The 27,818-nt window shown below is 35.4% G+C and overlaps 6 protein-coding genes across 6 annotated transcripts; 2 read left to right on the top strand and 4 right to left on the bottom strand.

Moving 5' to 3' along the window:
- Nucleotides 1–8,373: 8,373 nt before the first annotated feature.
- LOC105952803 (uncharacterized) lies at nucleotides 8,374–10,625 on the bottom strand (the record flags this gene model as incomplete). Its single annotated transcript, XM_012976382.2, has 6 exons — nucleotides 8,374–8,791; nucleotides 8,904–9,035; nucleotides 9,249–9,375; nucleotides 9,501–9,796; nucleotides 9,912–9,981; nucleotides 10,391–10,625. Coding segments are annotated over 6 exons (1,245 nt in total), but the record flags the coding sequence as incomplete, so codon positions are not given.
- Nucleotides 10,626–11,310: 685 nt separating this feature from the next.
- LOC105953025 (uncharacterized) lies at nucleotides 11,311–15,055 on the bottom strand. Its single transcript, XM_012976640.2, has 7 exons — nucleotides 14,667–15,055; nucleotides 13,990–14,172; nucleotides 13,667–13,736; nucleotides 12,635–12,966; nucleotides 12,386–12,527; nucleotides 12,020–12,145; nucleotides 11,311–11,851 (listed from the first exon to the last, which is right to left on the bottom strand). The coding sequence occupies exons 1-7, from the start codon at nucleotides 14,689–14,691 to the stop codon at nucleotides 11,467–11,469; spliced, it is 1,263 nt and encodes a 420-aa protein (XP_012832094.2). The 5' UTR covers nucleotides 14,692–15,055; the 3' UTR covers nucleotides 11,311–11,466.
- A 785-nt stretch (nucleotides 15,056–15,840) lies between these two features.
- Nucleotides 15,841–17,321, top strand: LOC105953026 (large ribosomal subunit protein eL33y). Its single transcript, XM_012976641.2, has 4 exons — nucleotides 15,841–16,005; nucleotides 16,125–16,353; nucleotides 16,445–16,487; nucleotides 17,157–17,321. The coding sequence occupies exons 1-3, from the start codon at nucleotides 15,938–15,940 to the stop codon at nucleotides 16,484–16,486; spliced, it is 339 nt and encodes a 112-aa protein (XP_012832095.1). The 5' UTR covers nucleotides 15,841–15,937; the 3' UTR covers nucleotide 16,487; nucleotides 17,157–17,321.
- Nucleotides 17,322–18,337: 1,016 nt separating this feature from the next.
- Nucleotides 18,338–21,726, top strand: LOC105953027 (RING/U-box superfamily protein). The gene is made up of 5 exons (XM_012976642.2): nucleotides 18,338–18,497; nucleotides 19,199–19,524; nucleotides 20,104–20,162; nucleotides 20,461–20,948; nucleotides 21,032–21,726. The coding sequence occupies exons 2-5, from the start codon at nucleotides 19,273–19,275 to the stop codon at nucleotides 21,538–21,540; spliced, it is 1,308 nt and encodes a 435-aa protein (XP_012832096.2). The 5' UTR covers nucleotides 18,338–18,497; nucleotides 19,199–19,272; the 3' UTR covers nucleotides 21,541–21,726.
- Nucleotides 21,713–23,301, bottom strand: LOC105953029 (Reticulon family protein). Its single transcript, XM_012976646.2, has 4 exons — nucleotides 22,898–23,301; nucleotides 22,578–22,758; nucleotides 22,275–22,486; nucleotides 21,713–22,154 (listed from the first exon to the last, which is right to left on the bottom strand). Exons 1-4 carry the CDS (start codon nucleotides 22,962–22,964, stop codon nucleotides 21,985–21,987), a joined length of 630 nt encoding a protein of 209 aa, XP_012832100.2. The 5' UTR covers nucleotides 22,965–23,301; the 3' UTR covers nucleotides 21,713–21,984.
- Nucleotides 23,302–23,606: 305 nt separating this feature from the next.
- On the bottom strand, nucleotides 23,607–26,268 carry LOC105953028 (Josephin family protein). The gene is made up of 2 exons (XM_012976644.2): nucleotides 25,862–26,268; nucleotides 23,607–24,388 (listed from the first exon to the last, which is right to left on the bottom strand). Exons 1-2 carry the CDS (start codon nucleotides 26,114–26,116, stop codon nucleotides 23,819–23,821), a joined length of 825 nt encoding a protein of 274 aa, XP_012832098.2. The 5' UTR covers nucleotides 26,117–26,268; the 3' UTR covers nucleotides 23,607–23,818.
- Nucleotides 26,269–27,818: the final 1,550 nt, after the last annotated feature.

Here is a 27,818-nt window from a genome sequence, read left to right as displayed (position 1 = left end):
ATCCCAATTCTAAACAACCCTAGCTATAATAATCCCTAATCACTTTCTCATTGGCTAAGTTATAATAATCAACACAAAACCTAATTTATTGTTGCAAATTATTGAGGAAAAGGAAAAAAACAAGCCAATTGAAATTATAATTCATCAAATAAGATTATTAGGGATTTCATGCCGAAGAACACATACAACATATTATGTTATGAGAAAATACAAAAATAAAATAAAAGTTGCGATGAGCTAAACTAAATACAAATTACCTTATGAGTTTAAATTATAAACGGATGCTCCGTTCTAAGAAAGAAAACGAATTCCATTAGTTGAAAGACACGTGTTATCATGGTTATATTAATTTTTTTTTTGTACTTTTTTCATTTTTCTTTTTTCTAAAAATCTTGTGAATTGATGAAATTGCCCCTCCATTCTATCGCGTGTTCAAATCTCATTCCTGACACATGGTTAATTTGTATGAAGTCTTTCTTTATTTTATAAATGAATTGATACGAAGGGAGTATCGGTTCGAATCTGGATCATAATATTTTATCAATCTTGGTGAGATAGACCCCATCTATTTTATAGATGGGTAGAGTTTCTGAAATTTGAAACGACTTATTCCATGGCTGATCCTCCAAATTGTACTCGTTTGTACATTCATCTTCAAAAACAAACAACGACTTATTCGATGGCTGATCCGAATAACTTTTATATGGTAAAAAGAAAGAAAAAAAAATTAAAAAATGGTGTAATCGTGCTATACAGCACGAGAAGTATCAAAAAAAGAAAAAAAAATGGAGTTACCCGTGCTGTACAGCACCGGAACTTGGGTCTGAAGTTTTAATTTTTTTTTTTACTTTATTCCTTTGTATTATTAAATTTTATAATTTGGTAGGGTGATGATGGTGATTTTGACGAAAAAATTGAAGATGAATGTACAAACGAGTACAATTTGGAGGATTCAAGCCGTTTGAATCTCCCGTTCTGCATAGCACGGAAACTCGAATGTTCTTCGAGTTTCCGTGCTCCATAACACGGGAGCTTTAAATTTTTATTTATTTTTTTTCGAAATTTTGCTAGATCTAATCCTAAACATGTGTTTTTACCTAAATTCGAAATAAAATTAATTAAAGGTAGTAGGATATTGAAAATTTACCGGAATCGAGCCTCATTTGCTACGGTTAGAATGTCGAAAAATTTACGAAATTCGAATTTCTAGAGAGAGTTTGGGAATAGGAGAGAGAAATTGAAAAAAAAATTAAATGAAAAAGGTACCGCTGCAAATAAGCCAATTTCAGTAAAAGTCCGGCTGCAAATAGTAACACCCTTACTTTTTTTATCCCAAATTTGCCGTCAACCTAAATCCATAAATTATACGCATTTCTTCCAAATCTATTTTTCTTATTTTCTTTTGTTTTATGTTTCTCTCTCTCTCTCTCTCTCTCTCTCTCTCTCTCTCTCTCTCTCTCTCTCTCTCTCTCTCTCTCTCTCTCTCTCGTCTCTATTTCTCTCGCTCTCCCTCTCCATCACTTCTCACCATTGCTGAGGGGGCGATGACTATGGCGTAACTATGGTGGTGGAGGCGGTCTTAATAAGGGGATGGTGATGGAGGCAGGAGGGGACGAGTGACGATGACTATGTGGTGGAGGTCAGGTCTACGACAGATGGTGGCGGCTATAGCGACTAGGTTTTAATTTGGTCGACAGCTAGGGTTTAATTTAGTCGACGGCTATGGCGGCTAGGGTTTAATTTGGTCGATGGTTAGGGTTTAATTTGGTTGATGGTTAGAGTTTAATTTGGTCAGATCTACGGCGGATTGTGGCTGGGTTTTAATTTGGTCGACGGCTAGGGTTTAATTTGGTCGACGGCTATGGCGGGGTTTAATTTGGTCTATTGCTAGGGTTTAATTTGGTCGGCGGCTAGGGCTAGTGGACGACTAGGTTTTTGCAGGTAGGGTAGGGTTTAATTTAGTCGACGGCTATGGTGGCTAGGGTTTAATTTGGTCGACGACTAGGGTTTAATTTGGTCGGCGGCTAGGGTTGGTGGACGACTAGGTTTTTGCAGGCAGGGTTTGGCGACGGCTGAAATTTTTTGGCTGCTATGATTTAAAGCTGGCTGGAAGATGTTGGAAGTTAGGGTTTGGCGGCGGCTGGGAGTTGGTGAATGATAGAGTTCAGAAAGTACACCACGGAATACCGAAGTATACCATAGTGTACCATAGCATACCATAGTATTTTTTAAAATCCGTATATTATTTGACATAAACGAAACTACGGGTGTCTGCAGATGACTACGATCGACAAAAAATTAAAAAAAAATCATAATTTTCAATATTATGTAAAAAAAAATAGAAAAAAAAACAGATTCTTATAGTAATGAAAAAAACAAAAAAATAAACGTATTCCACGTAAAAAATAAAATAAGAAAAATGATAGATGCAAATTAAAAATGTTAAATAATACCATAGTACACCATAGTACATTATCTGATGTAATTCGAATTGTGAGTGGAAGGACATTTTTGGAATGAGTTTTGATAAATGATGTGAAGCAAATTTTAGTTATGCTTGTCATTTAATTCTAATAAGTTTTGTAACACAGGACTTATATCTTAAGACCCCTTGAATTTATTAGTATATGGCCATATGGGTAACAACGTCAACATTATAACATGAATTTAATAATACAAACTCATTTTAGAAAAAAAAAATTATATACACTTAATTGTTATAATAAGAAATTGGCCATTAAATAAATGAAGCAAATAAGAATTAGAGAAAATAGGCTGAAAAATAGAAGATAAAAAATAATAACAAGTTAAAAATATATATAAAAAAGTGGATAAGAATTGCTCTAGTCGAGATTTGATATGAAACTAATTAGGAAAAAAATAGTACATAGTAATTTGTTGAGTCATTTATTGGCTGAAAATATCGAACAACTTTAACTTAAATAAAAATATAGTAAAGCTTGTTGTGGCGCGATCTCTCCCTTATTGGCTAAAGGGGATGACAAAAGTTAGCGGGAGTTTTTACCATGCATGCATATTAATTATGGTAAATTACGAATCCCCTAAACTGAAATCAAAATTATGAAAAACAAATCCATTTATTTGTAATTATTAAAATCTTATCATATTTGTTGTCGTCATAAAAAAAATTTGACTTGGAAACTTTATATAATCAGGCCCAATTTGGAACCCATTGGACTGCACGTAGGACTCAAGACTCACAAATTTAAGTGTACCCGTGAATGTTTTACTTTTATTTATCATTTTATATTTCAATTAAAATGTATTAGTTCGAATTTTCTTATGTCAAAAACAAGTAGCGAGAAATATATAAACTTAAAAGACATTAATTGAAATCGAGAAATAATAATTCATATATAATAAACTGATTAAATGGGCCCGAAGTTATCAAAATATATCTGGGATTGTAATTGTACATCACATATTCCACAAACTTGTATTATTGTCTATTTGTTTATTGATTAAGAACTATCCAAAATCATGAATTCTTATAAGATCAAAATCCCACTCACTTTTTTTCTTCTGATATATTATTATTATTATTATTATTATTATTATTATTATTATTATTATTATTATTATTATTATTATTATTATTATTATTATTATTATTATTATTATTATTATTATTATTATTATTATTATTATTATTATTATTATTATTATTATTATTATTATTATTATTATTATTATTATTATTATTATTATTATTATATCACACAACTTATAATATGCATTTCCAAATTTAGATTTTGATTAATCTTCAATTAATAATTTTGGGGCTAAAATGTCGACAAAATTAAAATGATTATTAAGTTTCTAATAGGAGCATCAATCAAACACACACTATATACATTCATCAAAAAAACACACAATATTTGATCCGACTATGAAACAGTAAGATAGGAAATAAATTTCCTACAGCATATATGACTCAGACTCAGAAAATGACTCTGTAAATGACTCAGACTCAGAAAATGACTCTGTAAATGACTCGACAGAATGAATTTGTAGTCAGCAGCAATCTGAAAGAGGACTTCAATCTGAAAGATTGAGCCTAGCAATATGAGCCTCATCAAGCAGATGGCGAGCAGCAATCTGAAAGAGGACTTCAATCTGAAAGATTGAGCCTAGCAATATGAGCCTCATCAAGCAGATGGCGAGCTATCTCGTGATCCCCAACTCGACCGGGGTCAATGTTTACACTGCCTTGAAAACCGTAGCCATTGTTCAGATATATGACGGCCCTCAAATCGTCGAGCGTGTCGACAGTGATGACCGAATATTGCTGAAGCTCGCCGGCGAGCCTCTTAAGGCTCTTGCGGTGCCTCGTGCATTTGGTTCGCATGTTGTCGCGCTTCTTCCACCTCCACACTTTCTGATGATCTCTGCAATTAAGGGTTGTCATCCATCATAATATATCCAAATTTATTGAATCATGGTTCGCCGGGAAGATTGTTGAGGCTGCATGGAGACCACTGTTGCAGAACAAATGCAATGTCGTTCAAACATGATTCATTTCAAATCTCACTCTCAATTTATATTATTCTCCTTATACTATGTCATGGTTGGTCTACTCGTATCTATATCACTCCACCTTTAACGGAGGATGGTGATTGATTTAATCATACCGTTGTCGGTGGCTCTCTAAATTATTCCATAAAAGTTCTAGGTACATTTTAGAAAATAATTAACTGCATGAAATGTTCTGAGGAGTTTCTTTAAATTTCTCTAACTTTGTAATAACTTTGTACATATTTCTAGAAGAAGTATACCTCGGAGATTTGTTTTGTATAGCCGCAACAGACATTTTTTCATTTACAATGCAATAACGGAAACAAAAAGTTATTGCAACTCAAAAACAAATTAAATGCTACATTAATTTTTCATTATTATATTAATATTTTGGATATGTTTCTCTCGTTGTACATTACATCCTTTCGATACAAATTTACCACTCTGATTTTCATAGGCAAATGACTAGAGTATATGTAACACACTAATGTAACACACTAAGTGAATTTTTATTTTTAGCCGATTTATTTTTCGTTCCAGCCGATTGATCACCCGTTCCAGCCGTTCCGACTAATTTCCCCTATTTTATTATTTAGCAATGAATTTGTATTGATACCTGGATTTCCCTTATATATGGGTGAATTACCTATAATTGCGGGCTACAAATACGAAATATGATTTCTCCCTTATTGTAAAATGACACAATCAGCCCTCTCTATCTCCTCTCGTCTATTCATCATCATCTCCACCTGGAATCTGGATATATGCCAATTGAATTTCTCTTACTTATGGAAAAATTACAATCAAGTCCCTAACTTAAGTTTATAAAACTTAGCATAAATTATAATTTGGCCCTATTTGTTTTTTATTCAAATTGGCCTCTATGTTATGTTATTCTGATTTTATATAATTTTATTGAAGGGTAGACTTGACCTTTTACCTTTGGTCAACAAGTAAATTACAATGGGTCAACTGTGTTATTTAAAAAAAGGGGCAATTTGCTATAGGTCCTCCTATAAGAGATTATATGTGTTAAAATCCATCTAATAAACTCTAATTTTCAGCAAATTTTTGTATTTATAATTTGTCAAAAGTACCCCTATCAATATCTCTAGTAATATACGGTAAAATATATCTTCAAAATCAAATCCCCCATTTCTCTCCCTATTATACTGCAAATCCGAAATTCCAATTGCAAAAATCTTGAATTCGATTTCTCCTCTTATTCTTCAAATCGAAAATCTCACCACGAATTTTGATTCCTTCAAGAGGTTTTGGGTGTTTGGTCGTTTGCAGTTTTACCAGGTCGTTTGCATTTTGTCTTCGTTTTCGATTTGCTGTTCAATTTTTTGGTTCTTGGTCGTTTGCAGTTTTGGGTGTTTTGGTTGTTTGCAGTTTTCGATTTGCTGCAGTTTGCAGTTTTCGATTTTTGGGTTCTTGATCGTTTGCAGTTTTCGATTTGGTCGTTTGCAGTTTTCGATTTGCTGTTCAATTTTTCGATTTGGTCGTTTGCAGTTTTTGATTTGCTGCAGTTTGCAGTTTTCGATTTTTGGGTTCTTGATCATTTGCAGATTTCGATTTGGTCGTTTGCAGTTTTTGATTTGCTGTTCAATTTGCTGTTCAATTTTTGGGTTCTTGGTCGTTTTACCAGGTCGTTTTGGGTACCAGGTCGTTTTGGGTGTTTGTCATTAAATATGTGTTTGAAATTATTTTTGTTATTTTACATTTATGTTTATTGATCCAAGTCAATTAGAAAAATGCATAAAAATATTAAAAAGTAGAATAAAAAATAATAAATGTAAATGTTTATTGATCCAAGTCAATTAGAAAAATGCAGAAAAAAATTAAAAAGTAGAATAAAAAATAAGAAAAATGAAAAAGTTGGGAAAGAGAGAGAGAGAAATAGACGTGAGAGATGAGAGAGAGGAGAGTGAAAGAGGGGGAGAGGAGAGAGTGAGGAGAGTGATATGTGGGATTTGCTCCGTAATTTTCAAATTGTATTGCATATAAATATTAATTAAGGGTATTTGTGTCTATATAATAATATTTTAATTTAATTAATATTAATTATATTGGCCAAAGGACCTACACCTATATTCATCTAACAATTTGGATATCCACCTATATAAGTCCAAAATTAGGGGTGTCTAGCCAATTTCCCCTTAAAGAAGGTGGGGATTTTGCTAGTTTAACTAAGTACAATTACCCTAATAATAATTCATGAAAAACATAGGAGTAGAACACCATATACACAAAACACACAAAACAATACGTTAATATAATATATTAAAATAAGTTATACCAAATAATCTTTTGATATTATCTTTTAAGACGTGTTTTTTAACATATTCAAAATAAATTTTATCATTAATAATCAATTTGCAATTGATCACTAAATTATGAAAATTATTAGGGAAACAATAAAAATATTTGAAAATTCGTTATTCAAATATGTTTCTAAGTTTTTAGAAATTAGAAAATGAACCATAAAGTTTTCGACATGTGTTTTCGAGTTTCCGACACGAAACGTTTTCTAAATATGGAAATTGTAAGAAGGTGAAGTTTATGTGGTACAATAGCATATACATAGTGTGGTAAGAGGTAAAAATGTCCAGAAAATTAAAATTTGTCTACGTGCCACATTAGCGTTGACTAACATAATAACTAACAATAGGGGATTTTTGTAATTTTCAATACCATAGAGGGGTAAATGCAATATTTTCTATAGTATATGTGTGCAAAATTTATTTTACCCTTAAATTTTATTTCAATCTCGTGCATCTACTCAAAAAATTAAGAAAATGCTATTTGCGGTCACAAAATTGCTATTCGCGGTTTCTAACAAAACCCCCAAAACTTTTAAAAATATCAAAACCCCCCCAAAACTGCAAATAGCAAAAAAAAAGAAAAAAAAAATTCGAAAATTCGAAATCAAGCTTGAAGAAGGGTTGGGCTTCGATTTTTTGATGTAATTTCGACTCTTATATGTGTAATATGCATTGGGTAGGTCGATTACGGGACCAATTTCATGTTAAAAAGCCCTACAAATCGATTTGTAGGGCTTTTTTTTTTCGCAAAAAAATGGTCGAACGCCCAAGATGGGCGCCCAAGGCGTGTACGAACGCCCGTTCCGGGCGTTCGTACACGCCTTGGGCGCCCATCTTGGGCGTTCGACCATTTAAAAAAAAAAAAAAAAAAAAAAAAAATTTTTTTTGCACTGGACGCCCAACTCGGGCGCCCAAATGCAACTTGCACGCCCAACTTGGGCGTGCACTGCATAAATGGGCGCCCAAGTTGGGCTTTTACGCGTTTTGGGGGGGTTTTTGAATTGTTTTGGAAAGTTTTGGGGGTTTTAGTGTAATAAAATATTTTTTTGGGGGGTTTTGTTGAAAACCGCAAATAGGGCTTCAATTGGGGGAATTGGGAAATCTGACAGCAAACGGTGACGTATTGGAAGGCTGACCTGGGCTTAGGGGTAAATAGTAGTTATTGGACCTTTACTTATTAATAAATTAAATGGACTAGATTTGGACTTTTATGGGCTGGAGAATGTTTTGTGGGTTATCTTTAAATTTTCTTTTAATTACAAATTGAATTTAACTCGTTACAAAATATTTTATTTTGCTGCCCAAACTATTTTTAGAAAAAAAAAAAATAATAATAATAATAAGCCAGAGATCATGATTAATTGATTATTGTTAATAATAATAATAATAATAATATTGGAAAATAATCACATTCTTTGGAATGGAGTAAATCAGCTTTATTAGCATGGATTTGTGAAATACATTAATTTAATTTATTTGCCTTAGCATATTATTTGTGTAGAAAAATATCGCATGTAAAAAAAAAAAAAAAAAAAAAAAAACACTAGAGATTCAACCAGTCGAAGCACGAGCAAAGCCCCCAGCAAAATCTCGAAGGGTAAGAGTCCTTAAAATAAACCTGTTTGCCAGTTCCGACGATATAAAAACTGAATGAACGGTGTACGTTAGTCATGATTACCTTAGTTATTGGAATAACGGAGATATTATGCCTTTCGCGGATTGTCTTTGCAGTAGCAGGCAGTGGGGCCCTCGCAGCAATTATTTCCGATGAAAACTGATTGAGGAAATTCGAGTCAGCGAAAGTAGCAGGACTACACTTGCGTGATTGAGTACTGAACAACTCCAATCCTTTTGCCTTTTCGAACACATTATCCGGAACGAATGCTCCTCCTCTAGTTGCAATTACTTTTCTTGCTACTAACGTTTCCCTGTCAACGCCAAAAAAATAAAATAAAAAAAGTTTGTTTCCTTGATGTGTTTACGAAAAACTTATGTTCTAGATGTATTCACTAAAGCCGTAGCAAGTGAATCAATACGTACCACCTAACAACAGCCACATTGCGTCTCCGAACATAGCAAAGTCCTAGACAGGTATCACAGTCGATCAATCCTAGGTTTTCACATGTTGGACAAGTTTGTACAATGGACCCCAAAAACTTACATTTTTTACATCTGCAAATAAAATTCGTACGAATAGCAATCATGAAAAAGGGGCACATTTCTTTTACTTTTTTAAACATTATCCCGTATTATTAGTTAGTAAAACTTAATAAACGCATCAGTTGTGACTCGAGCCAAAAAAAAAAAAAAAAGAAACATAAAGGCCATTCTTGAAACTTAAATTCATCCAGCCGTAAACTATACGAACAATATTTAGACACTTACACATAATCCGATCCATCCACACCACTCCCATTACAAGCAGGGCATTTAACCTTCAGCTCCCTGAAAAGTTTGTCAGCATTGCAAGTGGGACAGAACTTTTTTCCTAATGCTCCACAAGAAGCACAAGCTACACCACAAAATGAAATGAATAATTAAGAAAATACAAAAAAAAAAAATACGATTTTTTTTCTTTTTTTATTTTCGATGGAAAACACGAGGAGCATATTTATCTAGTTTAGTAGTTGCTCGTACCTGGACATCTGACACACTCTTCAGACTCAGGAATCACTGTCCTTGACTCACCACGAGGTGTAAATAGTACAGGAGCCTCGGACTTTGTGTCTACGGCATTAGGTAATAGCCGATCTGGTACAATTTCTGTTACTGTTTCTCTCTCTACAATAAAAGTTTCCAGTGTTCCTATATAAACATTGCAGTCTTCCACCGAATGAATATGCCAAGTCCTAGCTGGACGACTTCCCCAACAACAACGATGCCCGACGTGTTCTATTAGCAGCTCTCGTATTTCTACCTCATCCAATACTTGCCTGTTTAGATTATTAAAAAAAAATATTGGGTTGCCAAAGCTATTTTTAGTGGTATGCTAATAAAAATTACAAGTATCATATAGTTAACTGTTGAAGCAGTAAATTCAAGACTGACCTATGTACATTAGATACATGCTCTGTATAAAATCCGCGCAATACGCCCACAATATAACCAGTCGTTTGCTCTGCAACAAGGTAACTATGTCTCACAATACAACCAATATTGCAAAAAGTACGGATCGAAAAATGAAGTAAGTAAGCAATTGAACCTTTTGAATGACTAAAATGATTACACAAATACGAGTTAGTTTTCAATTTTTTTTTTTTTTTGTTCTCGAATTTTCCACAATAAAAACAACTCAAGCGATTGAGACGATCTTGACAATACGCCAGAATGCACTGTTTGACTACTTCCTACACAGATCTGGATAAAAAAAAAAAAAGTCAACTTGAAACAACAGTACAACACAAACTAAACAAAACAACAAGGCGAGTACTAAATAAATGGATCTACCTGCATACATAATTTCTCGGATAATTGAACTAATATTTCAGGGAGAAAAAAAATAAAATATAATATGATAGTGAAATTACCACCAGGACGAAGACGGAGTTCAGGAGAAGACAGATAAGGGGCACCAAAAGAGGAAAGATAGAGGTCGGAATCATAGGGTATTAAACCATGTTCATCGACTACGATATTAGTTCCGCCGACGGAAATCGTTTCAATCAAACGTGATACCTCACTTACTACGTGTTCCCGGATAGAATCGTCGAGATCAGAAACTGGATCTTCACCTGCTGAAACATAAATATTATCAAGAACACGTCATACCCTGCTTTCTAGGAGGTGCCGGGTATAAGCTGGGAGATCGGAAACTGGATCTTCACTCACTGAAAGCAAAGGCTGCTCCATTTTCTTTGGTTTTCTGATTGACTAGTGAAAGTGAATATCTGAGATATAACAAATGAATAGCTACATGGAGTTGTGTGTGTGTGTGTCCCACTCTTCTTCTTTATCCGTCGTAGTGGTGTACGTACAAACCTGTCTGTCTGTGAAAAAAAAACAAATTAAACTCCACACCAATTAGATTAACACCTTTATTTTATTTTATTTTGAGCCGCCTTGCATTTCTCTCTCTCTCTCTCTCTCTCTCTCTCTCTCTCTCTCTCTGCAGCCCTTTTATATATATTCATGCTCATGCAGATTCTTGAAAATATATACAACTGTACGCGTGGGTGGAAATCCACTATTCTCTCGTAGATGCAAAAACTGGTTTGCTGGATGATCGGCCCAAATCGTAAGGAATCCAGTTGATATATATTAAATAAGTTGCTATATCATACAATCTTTTGATATTATCTATTATCATGTGTTTTTGAACATTTACAAATAATATTTAGAAGTATATTACACTAAATCTATATACCGATTTATTTCTGATTTATCTCGATTAATCAATCACCACCGCACCGATTTATCGTCGTGTGTCAGTTCCTAACCGCCTCGGAACTGATAACCATTTTTTTTATTGAAAGTGAAAAAATTCATCCCAAAAGTATACAGAAACACTCAAATGTTAATAGAGAAAGAATATATTACATAACAAAAGCACACCGACAGCCACAAACCAAAAAGAAAAAAACTTTGGTAAGAAAATCAAACAAACTTACAGATTCAACCAGTCCAAACAAGGGCAAAGCCCCCAACAAAACCTGGAAGGATAAGAATCCTTCAAATAAACCTCTCTCCCGGTTCCAATGATATAGAAACTGAACGAACGACTGCGGTTAGTCATAGTAACCCTAGTTACCGGAACTACCGATATAATATGCCTCTCACAAATCACCCTTGCAGAAGGAGGCACCGGGGCTCGCTCAGCGATTATCTCCGAAGAGAACTTGTTGAGAAAAAACGAGTCAGCGAAAAATGCAGGAGTACACTGCTGTGCTTGAGTATTGCACAACTGCACACCTTTTGCTCTGTGGAACACCTCATCCGGAACCGAAGCTGCTCCACTTGTTGCACTTACTTTTCTTGCTTTAAATGTTTTCCTGTCAATTAAAAAAAGAAAATTGAGCATTTACAAATTAACCCCCGAAAGATTCTCTAAATTCCATCCCTCAAATCAGTATCCATGTTAACGGCGTTTGATGGATATTGTATTCGACTGAGGTGGCAACGGAAACTAGATAGATATATGTAAGTGGATAGATACGTACCATCTAACAACAGCCACTTTGTGAGACAGCAGAGAGCCGCTACCTCGACACGTCTCACATTTGATTAATCCACTGGATCCGCATGTTGCACAAGGAATCTTCCCCTTACCATTACACTGTTTACATCTACAGATAAATATTCGGGCATCTCGTGTGAATAAGACTCACCTAAAGTTTTGATATATTTTTTTTCCCTTTCATTTTTGAACCGAAATTAAGATTTGATATAAGAATCAGTTATGACTTAGAGCTATAAGGGCAGACAAAGTACGAGTCGATATAAACAAAATAAAAAACTCACATTTGAGTAATTTAGCACTGTAGACTATTTATTACACGTGTAATTCCGAAATTTAGAACACTTACATTGAATCTGATCCATCATCATGCGCAATCAAACCTCTCCCATAGCAAGCAGTACATGGATTCATCTGATTCTCCTTATACAACCCGGATTCTTTATCTGCATTACAAGTGGGACAAGCAATATTTCCTTTTCCTCCACAACCTACACAAATGACAGAATTAGAGTATGTCTATTTTTTTCTTTTCTTTTGGTATACAAAACAAGGTGATAAAAAACAGGCTGCATATATATTTTGACTAGCTCATTACCTGAGCATTTCTCAACAGCTTCTGAATGAGGAATCACAGTCCATGACTCTTTATGAGGTGTAAATAGCACCGGAAACTCAGACCTTAGATCCAATTCCCATATTCCGAGTTCAGGGCCCTGTTCTTTTCCATCCACTTCGCCAGAAAGGTAGGGTTTCTTTTCGGTTACTGTTTCTCTCTCTTCAACGAAACTTTCGAGTGTTCCGACATATACATTGCAATCCTCCACCGCGCGAATACGCCAAGTCCTAGCTGGACGACTTCCCCAACAACAACGATGACCAACGTGATCTATCAGTAGTTCTCGTATTTCTACGTCATCCAATACTTGCCTGTATTAGTAACTTGAAGAATTAATGACACTGTAAGAGATAATCTTAACATAAAATTTGACCTTTTAAGGGTTTGTATATTTGAATTTGTGATGTAATACAGATGATTTAGAATAACTGCACCAATAAGTTCTTTTGCAACATACGATACCAAGCAGAAGTTAAAAAATAATACGATTTCAGAAGCTGCTTAAGAATTTCCTTTCTTATAATTCAATATTGAACAAGCTTCCAAAACCAAGTGGCTTTCAGGTAGAGCATCGAACTACAGTTTCAATTTTGAAATACATAGAATCACACATTATGGAGATGAAAAATGCAAGATACGTGCATTGAAATATTTGAAGGATTTTATTGGAATTCTGCGGTTGGACTCACATATTAAGGTTCGAGTTAGGAATTGTGCATTCCTTTGTTATTTATGTGGAAAACATGTATTGCATCACAAATATCAATCCATGAAATTATATTATTTGTTCGAGTAAAAGATCAAACTTCAAGCACTGATGTAGCAAAGTAAAAGCAATGAAGCCTTGCAGCACCAGGACAAAGTATGCATATTAGAGTAGCTTAAATCAATTGCAATACCAATAAAATGCTATGACATATAACATCAGAGCATACTGAGTGGTATGTTAATAGAAAAAGAAAAATCAAGTTTCAACTAGTAAAATGCTGAAGCAGCAAATTCAAAACCGACCTTTGTGTGTTAGCAGCATTTTGTGTTAAATGCCCGTAATATTCGTCCCCGTGATTTCCAGTCACTTGCTCTGCAACAAAGTTAACCACAAACCACCACAGAATCAATATGCATTGCCACTAAAAAAAATGCTCATAAAACGGCTCTACATTAGCCACATATTAACCATATGTAACAACTGAAACGAAAAAATAAGAAAGAGGAAAAAAATCTCAGCTAGAAACAACACAAACAAGAAGAACACTAAATGGAGTTGCACACAAGTAATATCTTGGACAATCGAAAAAATAATCGGGGAAACAAAGTTTCAAAATTCAAATTACCAGTGGGATAGAGGGGTTCAGGAGAACTGAGCAGAGCAGCATGAAGAGAGGGGGGGTAGGGATTAGAATAAGCAGCTGCTGACCGAATTTCATCGACGTTGACTTCAGTTCCGGTGAAGGAAGCTGTCTGGATCGCTGAGCCTGCACTTCCCACGTGCTCGTACGAACTCCATATCTTACTTTCTTCAATGAATCAATAAAAGTAGTGTTAAGTTTTTAAAATAATCTGCATAAAACAGATACATACATACATGTATTGATTACTAATTTTGAATTCGAATTTGACAACACCAACAAAATCAGGAACAGATAGACCAAATTAAAGCAAATCATAAATCAATATTTGTATCCAAAATGCAAAGTGCATTAGTATATTTTCATTTCACAGCTCCAAATCAATTAATCAAAACCAAAAAAACAATCAATTAGAGTAAGAATACACGAATTAAAACAACGTTGACAAAATTTAAAAAATGCTGCGAAAATGCTTCAAACGGAAATTCTAGTAATTTTGCAGAAGTTGTTTAGCGATCAAAACTCCTATCGATACAAAAACAGCAAGCCCTAGATTTCTAAAATTAGGATTTAAATTCAAAGATTTATAATCCAGAAACTCAGCGAAAGACACGATTTTTCCGAAGCATAGAATTGCTTGAAAATTGGAAACGCGACTATACCTGGTGATATCAAAGGCTGCTCCATTTTTTTCTCTCTCTAAAATTTCTCTTGATTTGAATTGAGTTGATGATCCGATTGATGAAGGCAAATGAAGGTATTAAAAATGGCAATTTCTACCTTAATGAAGAAGGAAAACGCAAGACTTTGTTTGTCTTCGACTGGGTCGGGGGTGGGTGGGGGGTGGGGGCATAATTTTGGCAGCCTGGATTTTATTTGCAAAACGTGAAGCTAATAATTTCTCATTTACGCGCTAAACACACACCTTGCTTATAACCCCCTAAACTACCATTAATATCATTTCGTACCCTATATTTTTGAGTCGCAGTAATAATCGACAACCAATTTGAACTTAATGTTCACTTGCTTCAACTACTAAACCACGAGTTCACTTGCTTCAATTATTATAGGGTAAATTACAATAACCCCTGAAGTATGGTCAATTTATGAAAAAACTCATTTTGTTTGGATGATTGCATTTACCCCTTAATTATGATTTTTTCTTACACCTCCACCCTTATAGTGTCAAATTCAACATAATCATTTAGATTTCGTGGAATGTGCTCTACTTTGTAGTTTGTACTCGTTTTGTGTAAATATACAGTTTATGGTGCATCACAATCTGATATATACAAGCCAAAAAACACATACTATGATCATCTTGCTTTAAAACGTGGAGTTCGAGTGGGATAAAACGGGTACAAAAGTGATAATATTTCATATAATATCGAAAATTCTACTAAATTTAAAACCGCAAGAGTGGATGTTTAAGAATATTTATATTTGATGGGTGGTTGTAATTACCCAAACATGATGGGAGTTTTCGTAATTTGACCGTAGCTCAGGGGTTGGTTTTAATTTACCCATTATTATAATTACATGTTAAAAAATAGGGCAATGAACAACCGTGCATGAAATTATTTCCACATTATTTATCGAGGAAGAAAGATAAATTAATTAGGATTACATTATGAATTTTACATGATTTTCCACATCTACTATAAGCTATAGTGGATTTGTTGACCTTAAATTTTATTTTGTTGACCTTCATTTAAGGTTTATTTATACTGGGCCTGCCCTAACAAAGCCCAATGTTTAGTAGACACAAAAAAAAAAATTAAAAAAAAAAAATCAAAGATTGTTATTTGGGCTTCGAATATATATATGCCCAATATCCTTCTTTTATAACCGTGAGAATTAGGGTTTAGCTACAATCATTTAATTCGACACCTCAGTTCTCAGAGCGCCGTAGAAGCTTTTTCGTTCAGCAAAAATGGTGAAGGGAAGGCAAGGCGAACGCGTCAGGTTATACACTCGAGGAACAGTTCTCGGATACAAGAGGTAATTATAGATTTAATTTATTTTTTGGGGGTCTGATTTTCGTTTTTTTAAGCCGTGTTTGGTTGATTTTACAAAATAATAATGGCGTGTTCGTTCGATTTAATTTGAATTGATTGTAGATCGAAGTCGAATCAGTACCCAAACACGTCGCTGATCCAGATAGAGGGAGTGAACACACAAGAGGAGGTGCAGTGGTACCTTGGGAAGAAAATGGCGTACATTTACAAGGCTAAGGTTAAGAAGGACGGATCTCACTACCGTTGCATTTGGGGCAAGGTTGCTCGTCCTCACGGTAACAGCGGCGTCGTTCGCGCCAAATTCAAGTCCAACCTTCCCCCTAAATCCATGGTAACTTTTAATTTCTGCAGCAAAGAGTTGATTTTTAATTTTTGATTTATGGATTTCGTGGTGTGGTAATAATCTGTATTTTGCCAAACAGGGTGCTAGAGTGAGGGTGTTCATGTACCCGAGCAACATTTGAGGTGAATACTCATTCTCAAACTCTGTTTTGTTAGTTTCGACATTTCAATTGTAAAATGGATAATTGAATTGAATTTGATTGTGTATGAGTTTCTCAATTTTTTGACAGTTAGTTTTTGGATTGTTGCAACAATTATCCGTAATCTCTTTTTTCGAGAGTACACATTTTAAACCACTGAATGAACTTAGTTTTGAACACATTGCTGTTATGTATCTGGCATGTTATGAGTTGAATGTACTTTTAATCCCATTCCGTTCGTCTTTCTCGTGTATTGGTTTCAAATTAACTACAAGTTATCCCTTCGACATGGAAATCAGAGGGTTGAAATTGTAATGCACGTGCCATAACTTTGGAGTATTCGATGTTTGTGCAAGATGCATACTCTGGTTTTTCAATTAGAAATTGTATGTGTTAACTAGCTTCGCCTTCTTTTTTCAGTGATTGGTCATTGTTTAGACTTTTTCACGAGCACTTAATGAAAGAGTTATGCATACTAATGTAAATTTCTTTTTCGAGTGTAACTGAGTTTCTTGTTGCCAAACCCACTGAAATGGTTGTGTGTGTAGGCATAATGAACATCATCAATTAAGCTACTGCATGAGAAAGTTGCATTTGCCTTCGTTATAGTCTTTGTAATTTTCAGCTGATTTTTTGTTTCGTGTTGTTGCAGGGTTTGTGAAGCAGAAGATTTAGCCAAGTAGTTGATTTTGAAATTTTGTTGAGTTGGAAACAGTTTGTATTGGATAATTGAAGTACCTTTCTTTTCATTTGAGTAATTATAAGTGTTTGAACTTGCATTTTGGTATAATTATTCAATTGCTTTTCATTTGCTTTACATTTGAAGTAGTTTTCATTTGGACCAATACTCCCCATTTCTTGTGATTACATTTTTGTTTATTGTTCTGGATAATTTTTGAAAGATTATAAAATTTCATGCGCTAAATGCAATTAGTTTTGAGAATAATAGCCCGTTCGGTTACCTATCTTGTATTAAATGATCCTATTCGGTGTATACGAAAGGGATCTATATTAGACTATATATAGTTAAATTTATAAATTAATACAGTCGGGGCTAGTAAAAAAAAAATTAATTTAGCAAAATATTAATTAAATTATGGAACTAATAATTTAGTAAGTTTATTCCGAGTCGCGACAGAAAGAAATTATTATTTTAATGGATTTTATTGTACTTCAAAAATTAATTTAGGTGCGTGTGTTGCAAGGTCGTTTAGACACGACCACGGGCCACGTCGGGTCCGGGTCCGAGTTCGAGTCGGGTCCGGGTCCAAAACCGGTCTTTTGATTTTTTATTTTTTTTTGAATCTTGACCGTTGGGAAAAAAAAAACTGAATTTAGTCAGACCGGGTTCGGGTCGGTTCCGGGTGGACCCGAGTTTCTAGCCGTTGAAAAAAAAATTGAATTTACGGACCGTGTCCGGGTTGGGTCTAGTTCGGGTTCGGTTTATAGCCGTTGCATTTCCAAAATAAAAAAAAAACATTTTTTTATTCGGGTGGACCCGACGGGTCCTCGGGTCCCCCCACCGGGTAGACCCGTCGGCTCTCGGGTCCAATAAATCGAGACCGAAACCGACCCATGTAAAGTCGGGTCAAGGTCCGGGTACAAAGGATGCCGGTCGGTTCCAGGACGGGGCAGGTCCAAATCCGGGTCGGGTCCGGGTCTAAGCCGGCCTGGCCGTGTCTAAGGTCGTGTATTCGTGTAATAAAACAATTTAAAATAAATAAATAATAAACTTGAACACTCGAGTTTAAGAAAAAATAATAGTTGTTACATAAGATAAAATGTAAAACTTGTTAATATTCCTTAAGTTAAGGGTTAGGACCCAATTGCAGAGGCTAAAAGCCCATCTCCTTATAAATCGAGGCCCATCAATCCTGCGTCATCTCATATCGTTAACGAAGACGAAATAACGTGATTATCAATTTCCCCCCTTTCTCAAAATCCCTAGGGCTAACCGAAAACTATTTGGTTCTCGATTCAAATTTCCTTTCTGGTAATGTATTCTCATGATTGTTTTCAGTTATGGATTTCTTTACTGCTATGTTTATTTCTTCTTCTTTTTCATTGTCTGTTTTTTGTATTCCGGAAGAAATTTAATATGCCTGAATCCCGAGTTTATTTCTTGTCAAGTAGATTGATTAACAAAGTTCAGAATCATGTATTGTCGAGTGTATACCTTTCTCGTAGAACTTACTGCTGTTCGTGTATGTTTGATGTGCCGTACGATTGATTTCATCGGGAAATGAATATATATACTTCTGAAATATCTGGATGGTGGCTTTTCCTGAATATATCAATTGCTTTCATGAATTTCTTTGCCCATGGTAAAACTGCGTAGTTTTATATAATCAGTTAACTATTTTTATTCGTTTTTTCAAGTAGTTGATAGACACGAATGTGAGCATTGTGTGCATTAGACAAGACCTTCGTCTCCTCATATGTATCCTAGTCAACCTAGTTTCTGAAGTTTGACGAAAATGTTGCGAGGGCGTTTTTTTTTTTCTTTTTCTTTTTTGTCACTTTGGATCTGTGTGCGATAAGTTAGATTTTGACCCCATCTGATATTTCAAGTTTAGTAGATCAATATTAATAAATAAGCTGGGTCCATCTGCAATAAAACCAGTTTTTCGTTGTTTCTTGTTCGGCTTTGTATTTCAGAAATCTTGACGTGTGTGTACTCCTAACTCTCTACAGGAGGAAAGATCAACATTTATTTTCTGTTGAGAAAAAAAAATAGTGAAAGCCACCTAGATTTCTGCAAAAGAAAGATGCTGCAAATTCGGCTTAGCAAGCCAGCTAATGAAACTGGCGTTAGTGCAAAACCTGCGCCCACGGATAGTGTCACAGTTGCGTGCCCTGATCACCTTGTCTTAGCCGATCTTCCAGTAGCCAAGAGTCTTGGTTCAGCAAGTGCCAATGCTGTTATAAAGACTATTGGCCGTAGGTCCCGCCGCCATCTTGGGGAACGTGTACATTTTTGTGTCAGATGTGATTTCCCTATTGCTATCTATGGCCGTCTCGTAAGTGTTACATTTACTAAACATTGTTTATCTTGTAATATACGTTCGTACCCTTTTGCATGATTTATACCTTCCACAATAATACATGGCTGGAGAATGAATTTACGGTGGTATGGCATGAGCCAGAGGAGGATCTCTTGTTGTGTATATTCTCTCAGAAATATTCCATTAGGCTTGTGAGTGTTGATGTGTGATTAATCTTCCAGCTTTGATACCAAATTACCAATACTTGTGGTCAACTGTGTCTATTATATACATGTTTCCGTTCCAGAGTTGGCTTTGTCGTAAACTACACATCAGTGCCAATATCACTTCAAAGCTAGATTTCTTCGTACATGCTTTAGGATTTTGTTATTTATCGTTGCTATTGTAGGGTCGTTAGTTACTGGAAGATATTTTAGTGATAAGTTAATAATTTCTTTCAGTTGTCTTCATTGCAAGCTTATATAAAATTTATGCACAAGTACCTATTTTTCTGATTGAAGCCATCAAGAAAAAGTAAACACATTTTCCACATGCAGTTATATATCCTCAGCATGGTTATTTCATTAGTGCATTAACAAACTTATCTTATTGCAGAGCCCCTGTGAGCATGCTTTCTGTTTGGATTGTGCTAGGAGTGATTCTCTCTGCTACCTGTAAGGCTCTTACATATTCATTCTGTTAGTTATTTTATCATGATAGTGTTATGTTCGAGTTTTAGCTGCTTGATTTTGTATAAGATAAAGAAAATCCAGCGTAAAAAGCACAATTTATTTATTCAGTTGTCCGGTAAAGAAACAAAAACACAGTTGGCAGTTGCCATTACCGTATTGAATTATGTTGCATTCAATAGCATCCAGGAAATAAATTATGCCTGTCTTGTGATGCTAACTTGTACATGCATCAAATCATTAATGATTGAAGCTAATGAATGTCATCCGTCTTGCTACACAGCTGCGATGGACGTGTACAAAAAATCCAAACAATCAAAATGATGGAAGGGATCTTTATATGTGCAGCACCTCACTGTCTCAAGTCTTTCTTAAAGAAGAGTGACTTTGAGTGGCATATAAACGAGACCCACGCCGACCTTCTTCACCCTGGCAAGGAGAGAGAAGGAAACGAGACAGAGGCTATAAGTGCCAGAAAATCTTCAGCATCAGATTCCACAGTTCAAGCACCTTTAAGGCAGGTTTTTTCCCCTGGTTCGAATTCTCAGGTTCATGAAGACAAAACACAGCAGAGACCCCAAACGAGGGACCCACAACCACCTTTAAGACCCGTCATGCAGCAGACGAGGCCAATGCCACCTTTTTCAGGACAAGCTCCAAATTATCCATCAGAGCAACAACAACAACACACCGACACCAATCAACCCCATAACCGCTTTCCTCAGCAAACTTTCGATCCCCAAGGGCAGGGTGGCTTACGTCAAGAATCAGGTCAGTTTCTTGATTTATAAATAAATAAATAAAATCTATATCTGAAAAATCTGTTAATTGATCCTTTAATTATTTTTTACCAGTTAATAATCCAAATTCAGCTATGGTTCCCACTCAATTCGGTTACCCTCCTTACGGAGGCGATGGAGCACAACAGTTCTTTGGTGCTCAATACGAGATGGGAAGAACGGATTCGACACCAGAAGCTGGATCTGGACAGGGTTTAATGTCAGGTTTCATGCCGGGTCCCACTGGTCCCGTGAATTTCGGACAAAATTACCCTCAGCAGTGGAACATGGCCCCCACTTCTTTGCCTATGAATGTGGATCCACCTCAAGGAGCTAATACAGATGGGTTTATGAATGTTGACCCTCAAGGAAGAGGGTTTTATCGAGGGGATTATGGACAGAATGTGGGGCCTACTCCTCCGACAGGCAATTATATGGACACGAGGGACGGGAAGGGAATTTTGGCACCACAGCCAATGTCTAATCCTCCACCACCTCAATCGGCACAGATTCAGCGGGACAGGTCGTATTCTGGTGATGGGAATCATGATGCTCCGCCTGGCTTCGGGTGGCAACAGGATTAGCCTTTGTTTTAAAAATAAAAATTGGTTTGCTGATATTTGTGCCAAATTGAACTACTTAGAACAGTCCTTGCATTTGATTATTTTGTTGATATGTTGTTGTGCTACTTTTTTCTTTCTTACTGTTGTAGGGCAACACTGGTTGGTGGTGATTCTAATGATAATACACACAAGATTTTGATGTTTAAATTATGTTGTCTAAAACATCTGAGTACATTATATTAGGTTTGTAACATATATTATTACAAGAAAATGCCATTTTATCCGTCTCAAGAGTTCTACTGCAGATTAAATATTGCTTTTGGCACTGGCAAAGGCAGCAGAATAATGAGCAGCCTTTGTTCCATCAAAAATCAAACCGCAATCAAAGCGAAAAGGGAGCCAAAAAATGAGTAATCGGATCAAATCTTCGTCTCCAAAATCCATCTACGAATATTTTATCACTCGTCAATTCAATTTCTTCGTCTCCAAAATCCATTTATGAACCTTTGTGACACATTCTTCATCAAATCTTACATATACGTGCTGAAGTTTCCTGTGCCAAACTTGACCATATCGACAAATACAATCTTTGTATCTTTCACAAAGTGCTGGAACTGTAAGAACGATAACAAGGCCTGCCACAAAACAAAGAGGGATGTAAACGGATTAGCAAAAACGGATATTGCAAAAAGAGATTCATGCAAACAAATTTCTGATCTTAAGATGATATATATATCTATCTTTTTTATACTCACAAGTATAGCACAAGGTGAAGAAATCGGTTAGGCTCCCGATTACGGAAATCATCAAAAGACTAATAGCCACTTTTACAAACATTCTCGAGTCCCTTCCATGGGCAATATCCTCCGATACAGACAGCACTACGTTTATATGACCGCGAATTGTATTTGCTGCTTCGTTCACGGTTTCTTCTGAGAGATGGAAATGCGGTAAAGGTGGAGCCGGTCTGTTTCGAATTATTCACACGAAAAATCCATTACAAGGTCTAATCTTAACATATTTAAGTCATAAAAAAAGAAGAAAATAAGGTAAGTCACCTGTTCAAAATTGCTGCTGATTTTGCCCATAGAAAAAGAATTGTGAAGAGGAGAAAGAACACACTTGAGAATAGTGATAAAAGAGTATAACCAGATATCTCAAATACAACCCAAACAGCCAAAGCTACAACTAAAATCCCCACTGTTAGATTCTTCTGTCTCCATAGTATTACATCTGCAACTGTTTCTCAACAGGAAACAGATAATTCAAATTCTTGGATCCAAATATCAAAATTTCAACTTTTCTTATATGGATTGTTTGGATTGAAAAAAAAAAAAAAAAAAGATTAATGATGAAATTTTGGTCAAAATAGACTTACCAAGACCTCCTCCAAAAATCTGATGAATTTCTGTACCCCTGTTAGATAACTTTTCTGATGAACCCATTTTCAAGAATTCAGAAACAAACAGAACCCATCAACCAATCCAAATGTATTCACTTCTTTAACAGAAAAAGGAATGATCTTTGTCTGGAAAAGAAATTAAAAAATTGATCTTGATATTTTTTTAAATGGAAGTAACGACCAGTTTTGTTCTGTAAAGCTCTCAATATATCTTTTTTTGATTTAGTGTTTGTGTTGGTGCTTTTATATATACAGAATATACATTTGTGTAGAATGATGTTGACATGTGGGGTTAGTGGTTCTCAAATTACAGCTTGAAAGATTGAATTTTTTTTTATAAGCTTGAAAGATTGAAATTACTTTTCCATTGTTTCTTCTTCAAATCCACAAATTAAAAAGCTTTGATTAAATAAAGTTGCCACTGGGCCCACTGGGGGTGGGGGGTGGGGGGTAGTAGTGGACTAGTAGTGCTTGGGCTTGAGGTATTTGGTCGGTGTTTCTTGGTCTTGAGATAGAGACATTAGCTGGCATTTCGTTTATCTTCTTTACTGAAATCTATGTTTTGAAGTAATGTTTGGTGTGTGAAAATAATTATTCAAACAGAGATATTAGTGAATTGCGTAATGTGTAATCTTTGACTGCAATTGTAAAGAAACTTCTTTCAAATATTATGTCAGCAATCAAATAATGTCAATCAACACTAAATTAATAATTATCAACATTCAATTATGATGGGGCCATTTATTACAAAAGAAATGTACTATAATCCCCAGTAATCAAAACAGTAAAATCTCCAGTTCTTTTTTGTCCAAACAAAGGAGAAGAAAATTGTACATTACACACAATTAAGAGGGGAGGTAACTATAAATAACCTTAAAACATGTCTCTTTTCCTTTTTCACGCCTTCTCTGCGCCGCTGTTCTTGTTTTCCTCGGACGAAGTACCAGGTTGCTCACCGCCAATAGTTGGTGGTGGTGGTGGTGGTGGAGCAGAATCCAACAAACTCGCAGCTATAGCAGCTTTCAAATCCTCGTCTTCATCGTCCGGTACAGCTTCCACGTCAGCGTACGGAACAAGTGCTCTTCTAGAAGAAGCCGAGTTGCACGATTTGGTGATCCTCTCAGCGTCTTCGGGCGAAAGCCACTGCCCGTATCCATTGGAAGCTTCCGAAGAAGAGATGGGGCATTCCTTTGGGAAATTCCCCCTAACGAGAAAAATGCTCCAGCCGAAGCTCTTGAGCGAGTCCAGATAGGCTGAGAGGTAGAATCTCGAAAGGTGCTCGGGTGCTGCTAATAGGCTGTCGAAATTGTACCACTCACCGTTCAGTTTTCGGATGCAGAACCAATGGTCCTGTAAATGGCAGATGAATGCGTTTTCCTTTTCGGGATCTATCTGAGCTGGCTCGGCCACTGGACTGTTCATCGGAATGACTTGCAAATCCCATACTTCTAGAGCTTTCTGTAGAACCTGCACGACGAATTTAAAAAAAAAAACAAATCATATTACTAACGAAGCTGTATTTTCAGAATCAAGAATCAGAGGCACTTTCGGTTAAACAGGGATTCCCGGGCATAGTTTGACGTGTAGCTTGTTAAAACATGCTTGTCCTAATTAAAGTTCGACATACTTATCCCTGAATCTATCACATAATAATTTAAATATCGAGCAATCTCCTGAAAACACAAAAAAATAACAGCTCCATAGGAATGAAGTTTCCGAGTTAAAATGCGTGTTTTCAGCTACTTCTCAGAAAATGTTATCCAGACAAGACAACTGGCGACACTGGTTCAAATTTGAAGTTAATTGTCTACAGTGTAATAATAACAACAGTAACAGATTAAATGCAAGGCCGCTATAAAATTAAATTATCCGAAAATTTTAAGATTCTTTATCCATATTCAGACATGTTCCTTGCCTTTGGCAGAGGTCTATGAATTGACTAGGCGTTAACCAGAAAGTTTGACGGAGGTGGATCTTAGTAAACGGGGTATGTTTCCTATAGAGAGATCTTACGAGTAGTTGTGAATACTAAAGAACATCTTCATGGCACATGCATTGATGAAAATGGTTGTTCTTGCCTCAGAACATAACACATTGAAGGGCACTGAAAATGATTTTTAAGTATAAACAAGAGCTTAAAATTAATCCAGTCATAACCAAATGTTAAAACCCATAAAAGTCTCAGCTTTTCACATGTAACGGTACCAATATCGTATAATATCATACAAGTAAGGATTCACATTTGCAAACTACCTACTCTATGTCATATGAAGGCACACGTCAAATCATTATTACACGATAATGTAAGTTAAGCTCGATGCACGTATACATTGCTCAACATGAATTCTAATTTCCTAGCACTTTAACTTGCTCGTTATGCTTCAGAAACTACTTGAAAATAAAATATCCAAACCCCTTTGGTCAAAAGCCGTAAACGGGAGCTCGTTTAAGTTGAAATGCAATGAAAGTGGAAAAAAGATAATTCCTTTTCCAAGATACACAGCTCAGATGTATGCCCACACTTGCAAAGAAGCAAAATAAACTCATGGTAGTAACGGCGTACATTAAAAATTTCTTGCTTAAAGGTAAACCGTAAACTATAACAAATTAATTCCTAATTCGATCAGCCACCAAAAAACCCTAATTATATCATTTTTCTACCACTTTGTACTGTGTGTTTTTCAGCTAAAAATCCATTCTTTCGTGAAACACCAAAAAAAAAATAAAAGAAAATCACATTCTTGGAAAAAAAACAAAAATCATCCTTTGCAAGAATAGAACGGCAATTCAACTTCAGAAATAATAGTGTACCAACATAAACACTCACACATAAATTAATTCGTTAAACTAACCGAAACAATAATAATAAAAAAAAAATAATAGAAATCGTGAAGAAACTGAAATTAAAATTAATGTTAAAGAAACTTAAAAAAAACAAACCTGGATGCTGAAGTCTCCATCTAGAGAAACGTTGTGCGAAAGCTCCGGGAGGTAATCTCCGGTGACGGAGCCGAGCATCATCTGCCGCTCCGTCCGATCGAGATCCGACGCCAGCGCCGCCAAATCGAACTCCGAGAAAAACGGCCCCTGCAACACCGTATTCACGCAATGCACCGCGCACAGCTTCGACTCTTGTACCTCGTGGTACAATATCCCCCCATTGCTCGCACCTCCTCCTTCAGAACTACTATTCATTGCCCTATTTTATCAATACGCGCCCTAACCTCTTAACTTTTAATTGGGATTTTTCCGCAGAAATTGGGGAGTTTGGTGGAGAAGATGAGAAACGATCGAGGGATTTCAGAACGAAAGTTGAAGTCTTGAAGAAAACGAAACGTCAGCGTTTTGTCAAAGAGTGGACCTTCTGTAATATAAGACACACCGGATATGTAATAAGTGGGTTCTTCTTTGGGCTTTTATTATTGATTTTTTTCAGCCCATCAAAATTACTATATATTTAGCTTTCATAAAAATAATAAATTAGATTGTGACAAATAAAAATAGGGTTTTGCTATTTGCAGCGGGACTTTTACTGAAATTGGCTTATTTGCAGCGGTACCTTTTTCATTTATTTTTTTTTTTCTTTTCAATTTCTCTCTCCTATTCCAAACACTCTCTAGAAATTCGAAGAAAATTCAATTTTCCGTGCTCTGCAGAACGGGAGATTCAAACGGCTTGAATCCTCCGTTCTGCAGAGCACGGGAACTTGAATTTTCTTCGAGTTTCCGTGCTCCAGAAAACGGGCGATTCAAATTTTCGTGCTCCAGAAAACGGGACCTTCAAACTGTTTTTTGAATTTTTATTTTCGGAGAAAAAAAAATTTGAATATGAATCACCCGTGCTGTAGAACACGGGAACTTGAATAATCTTCATGTTCCCGTGTTCTGCAGAACGGAGGACTCAAAAAATATGAGGTTCCCGTTCTGCAGAACACGGGAACTTGAAGATTATTCAAGTTCCCGTGTTCTGCAGAACGGGAACTTAAAGTTTTAATATTTTTTATTTTTTTTTTAATATTTTTTTCTAAATATCGAATTTTCTAATTATTTAAGGAACATGATAACACATATTCGGATTATTGTACTCGTTTGTACATTCATCGTCAAAATCACCATCATCACCCTACCAAATTATAAAATTAATAATACAAAGGAATATAAAAACTAATAATACAAAAAAAAAAAAAAAAAAAAAAAAAAAAAAAATTGAAAATTGATACCCAAGTTCCCGTGTTGTACAGCACGGGTAACTCCAACTTTTTTCCCTTTTTTGATACTTCTCGTGCTGTATAGCACGATTATACCAAGTTTTAATTTTTTTTATTTTTTATTTTTTCCTTTCTTTTTACCATATAAAAGTTATTTTGATCAGCCATTGAAGAAGTCGTTGTTCGTTTTTGAATTTGTCGAACGAGCTTCAAATTCTAAGTTTTCGATTTTTTTTAGTTGAGAGCGTTTCGGTTTTTTTAGAAAGTTAAAAAATTGACAAATGAGACTACCGCTGCAAATAAGCCAATCTCGATAAAAGTCCCGCTACAATTAGCATTTCAGATAAAAATAACAATCTTTGAAGAAATCAACGTGTCTGTGGAATAAAATGAGTTTGTCATAACGAAATATTATTAGCATGATTTGTAATAACTACAAGGATAAATGACGGCCATCCTATAATGTAAGGTTAAATTACGAAAAAACCCCTTATTGTTTGAGTAATTATAGTCACCTTCATTAACTATGAATCTTCTTACATGTCCATCTTTATGGTGTCAAATTTAACAGTTCTGGATTTCATGAAATGTTCTTTAGCTTGTACTTATTTTGTGCAAAAATACAGTTTCTGATGCACCACGATCTGATTTTTACAAGCCAAGAGATACATCTTATCATCTTGTTTCAAA

The sequence above is a fragment of the Erythranthe guttata genome, chromosome 10, assembly GCF_056151865.1.
Source record: "Erythranthe guttata isolate IM_541 chromosome 10, IM_541, whole genome shotgun sequence".
In the NCBI taxonomy this organism is placed as follows: Eukaryota; Viridiplantae; Streptophyta; class Magnoliopsida; order Lamiales; family Phrymaceae; genus Erythranthe; species Erythranthe guttata.
Note: the sequence above shows the minus strand (reverse complement) of the source record. Positions and strands in the feature narration are given on the sequence as shown.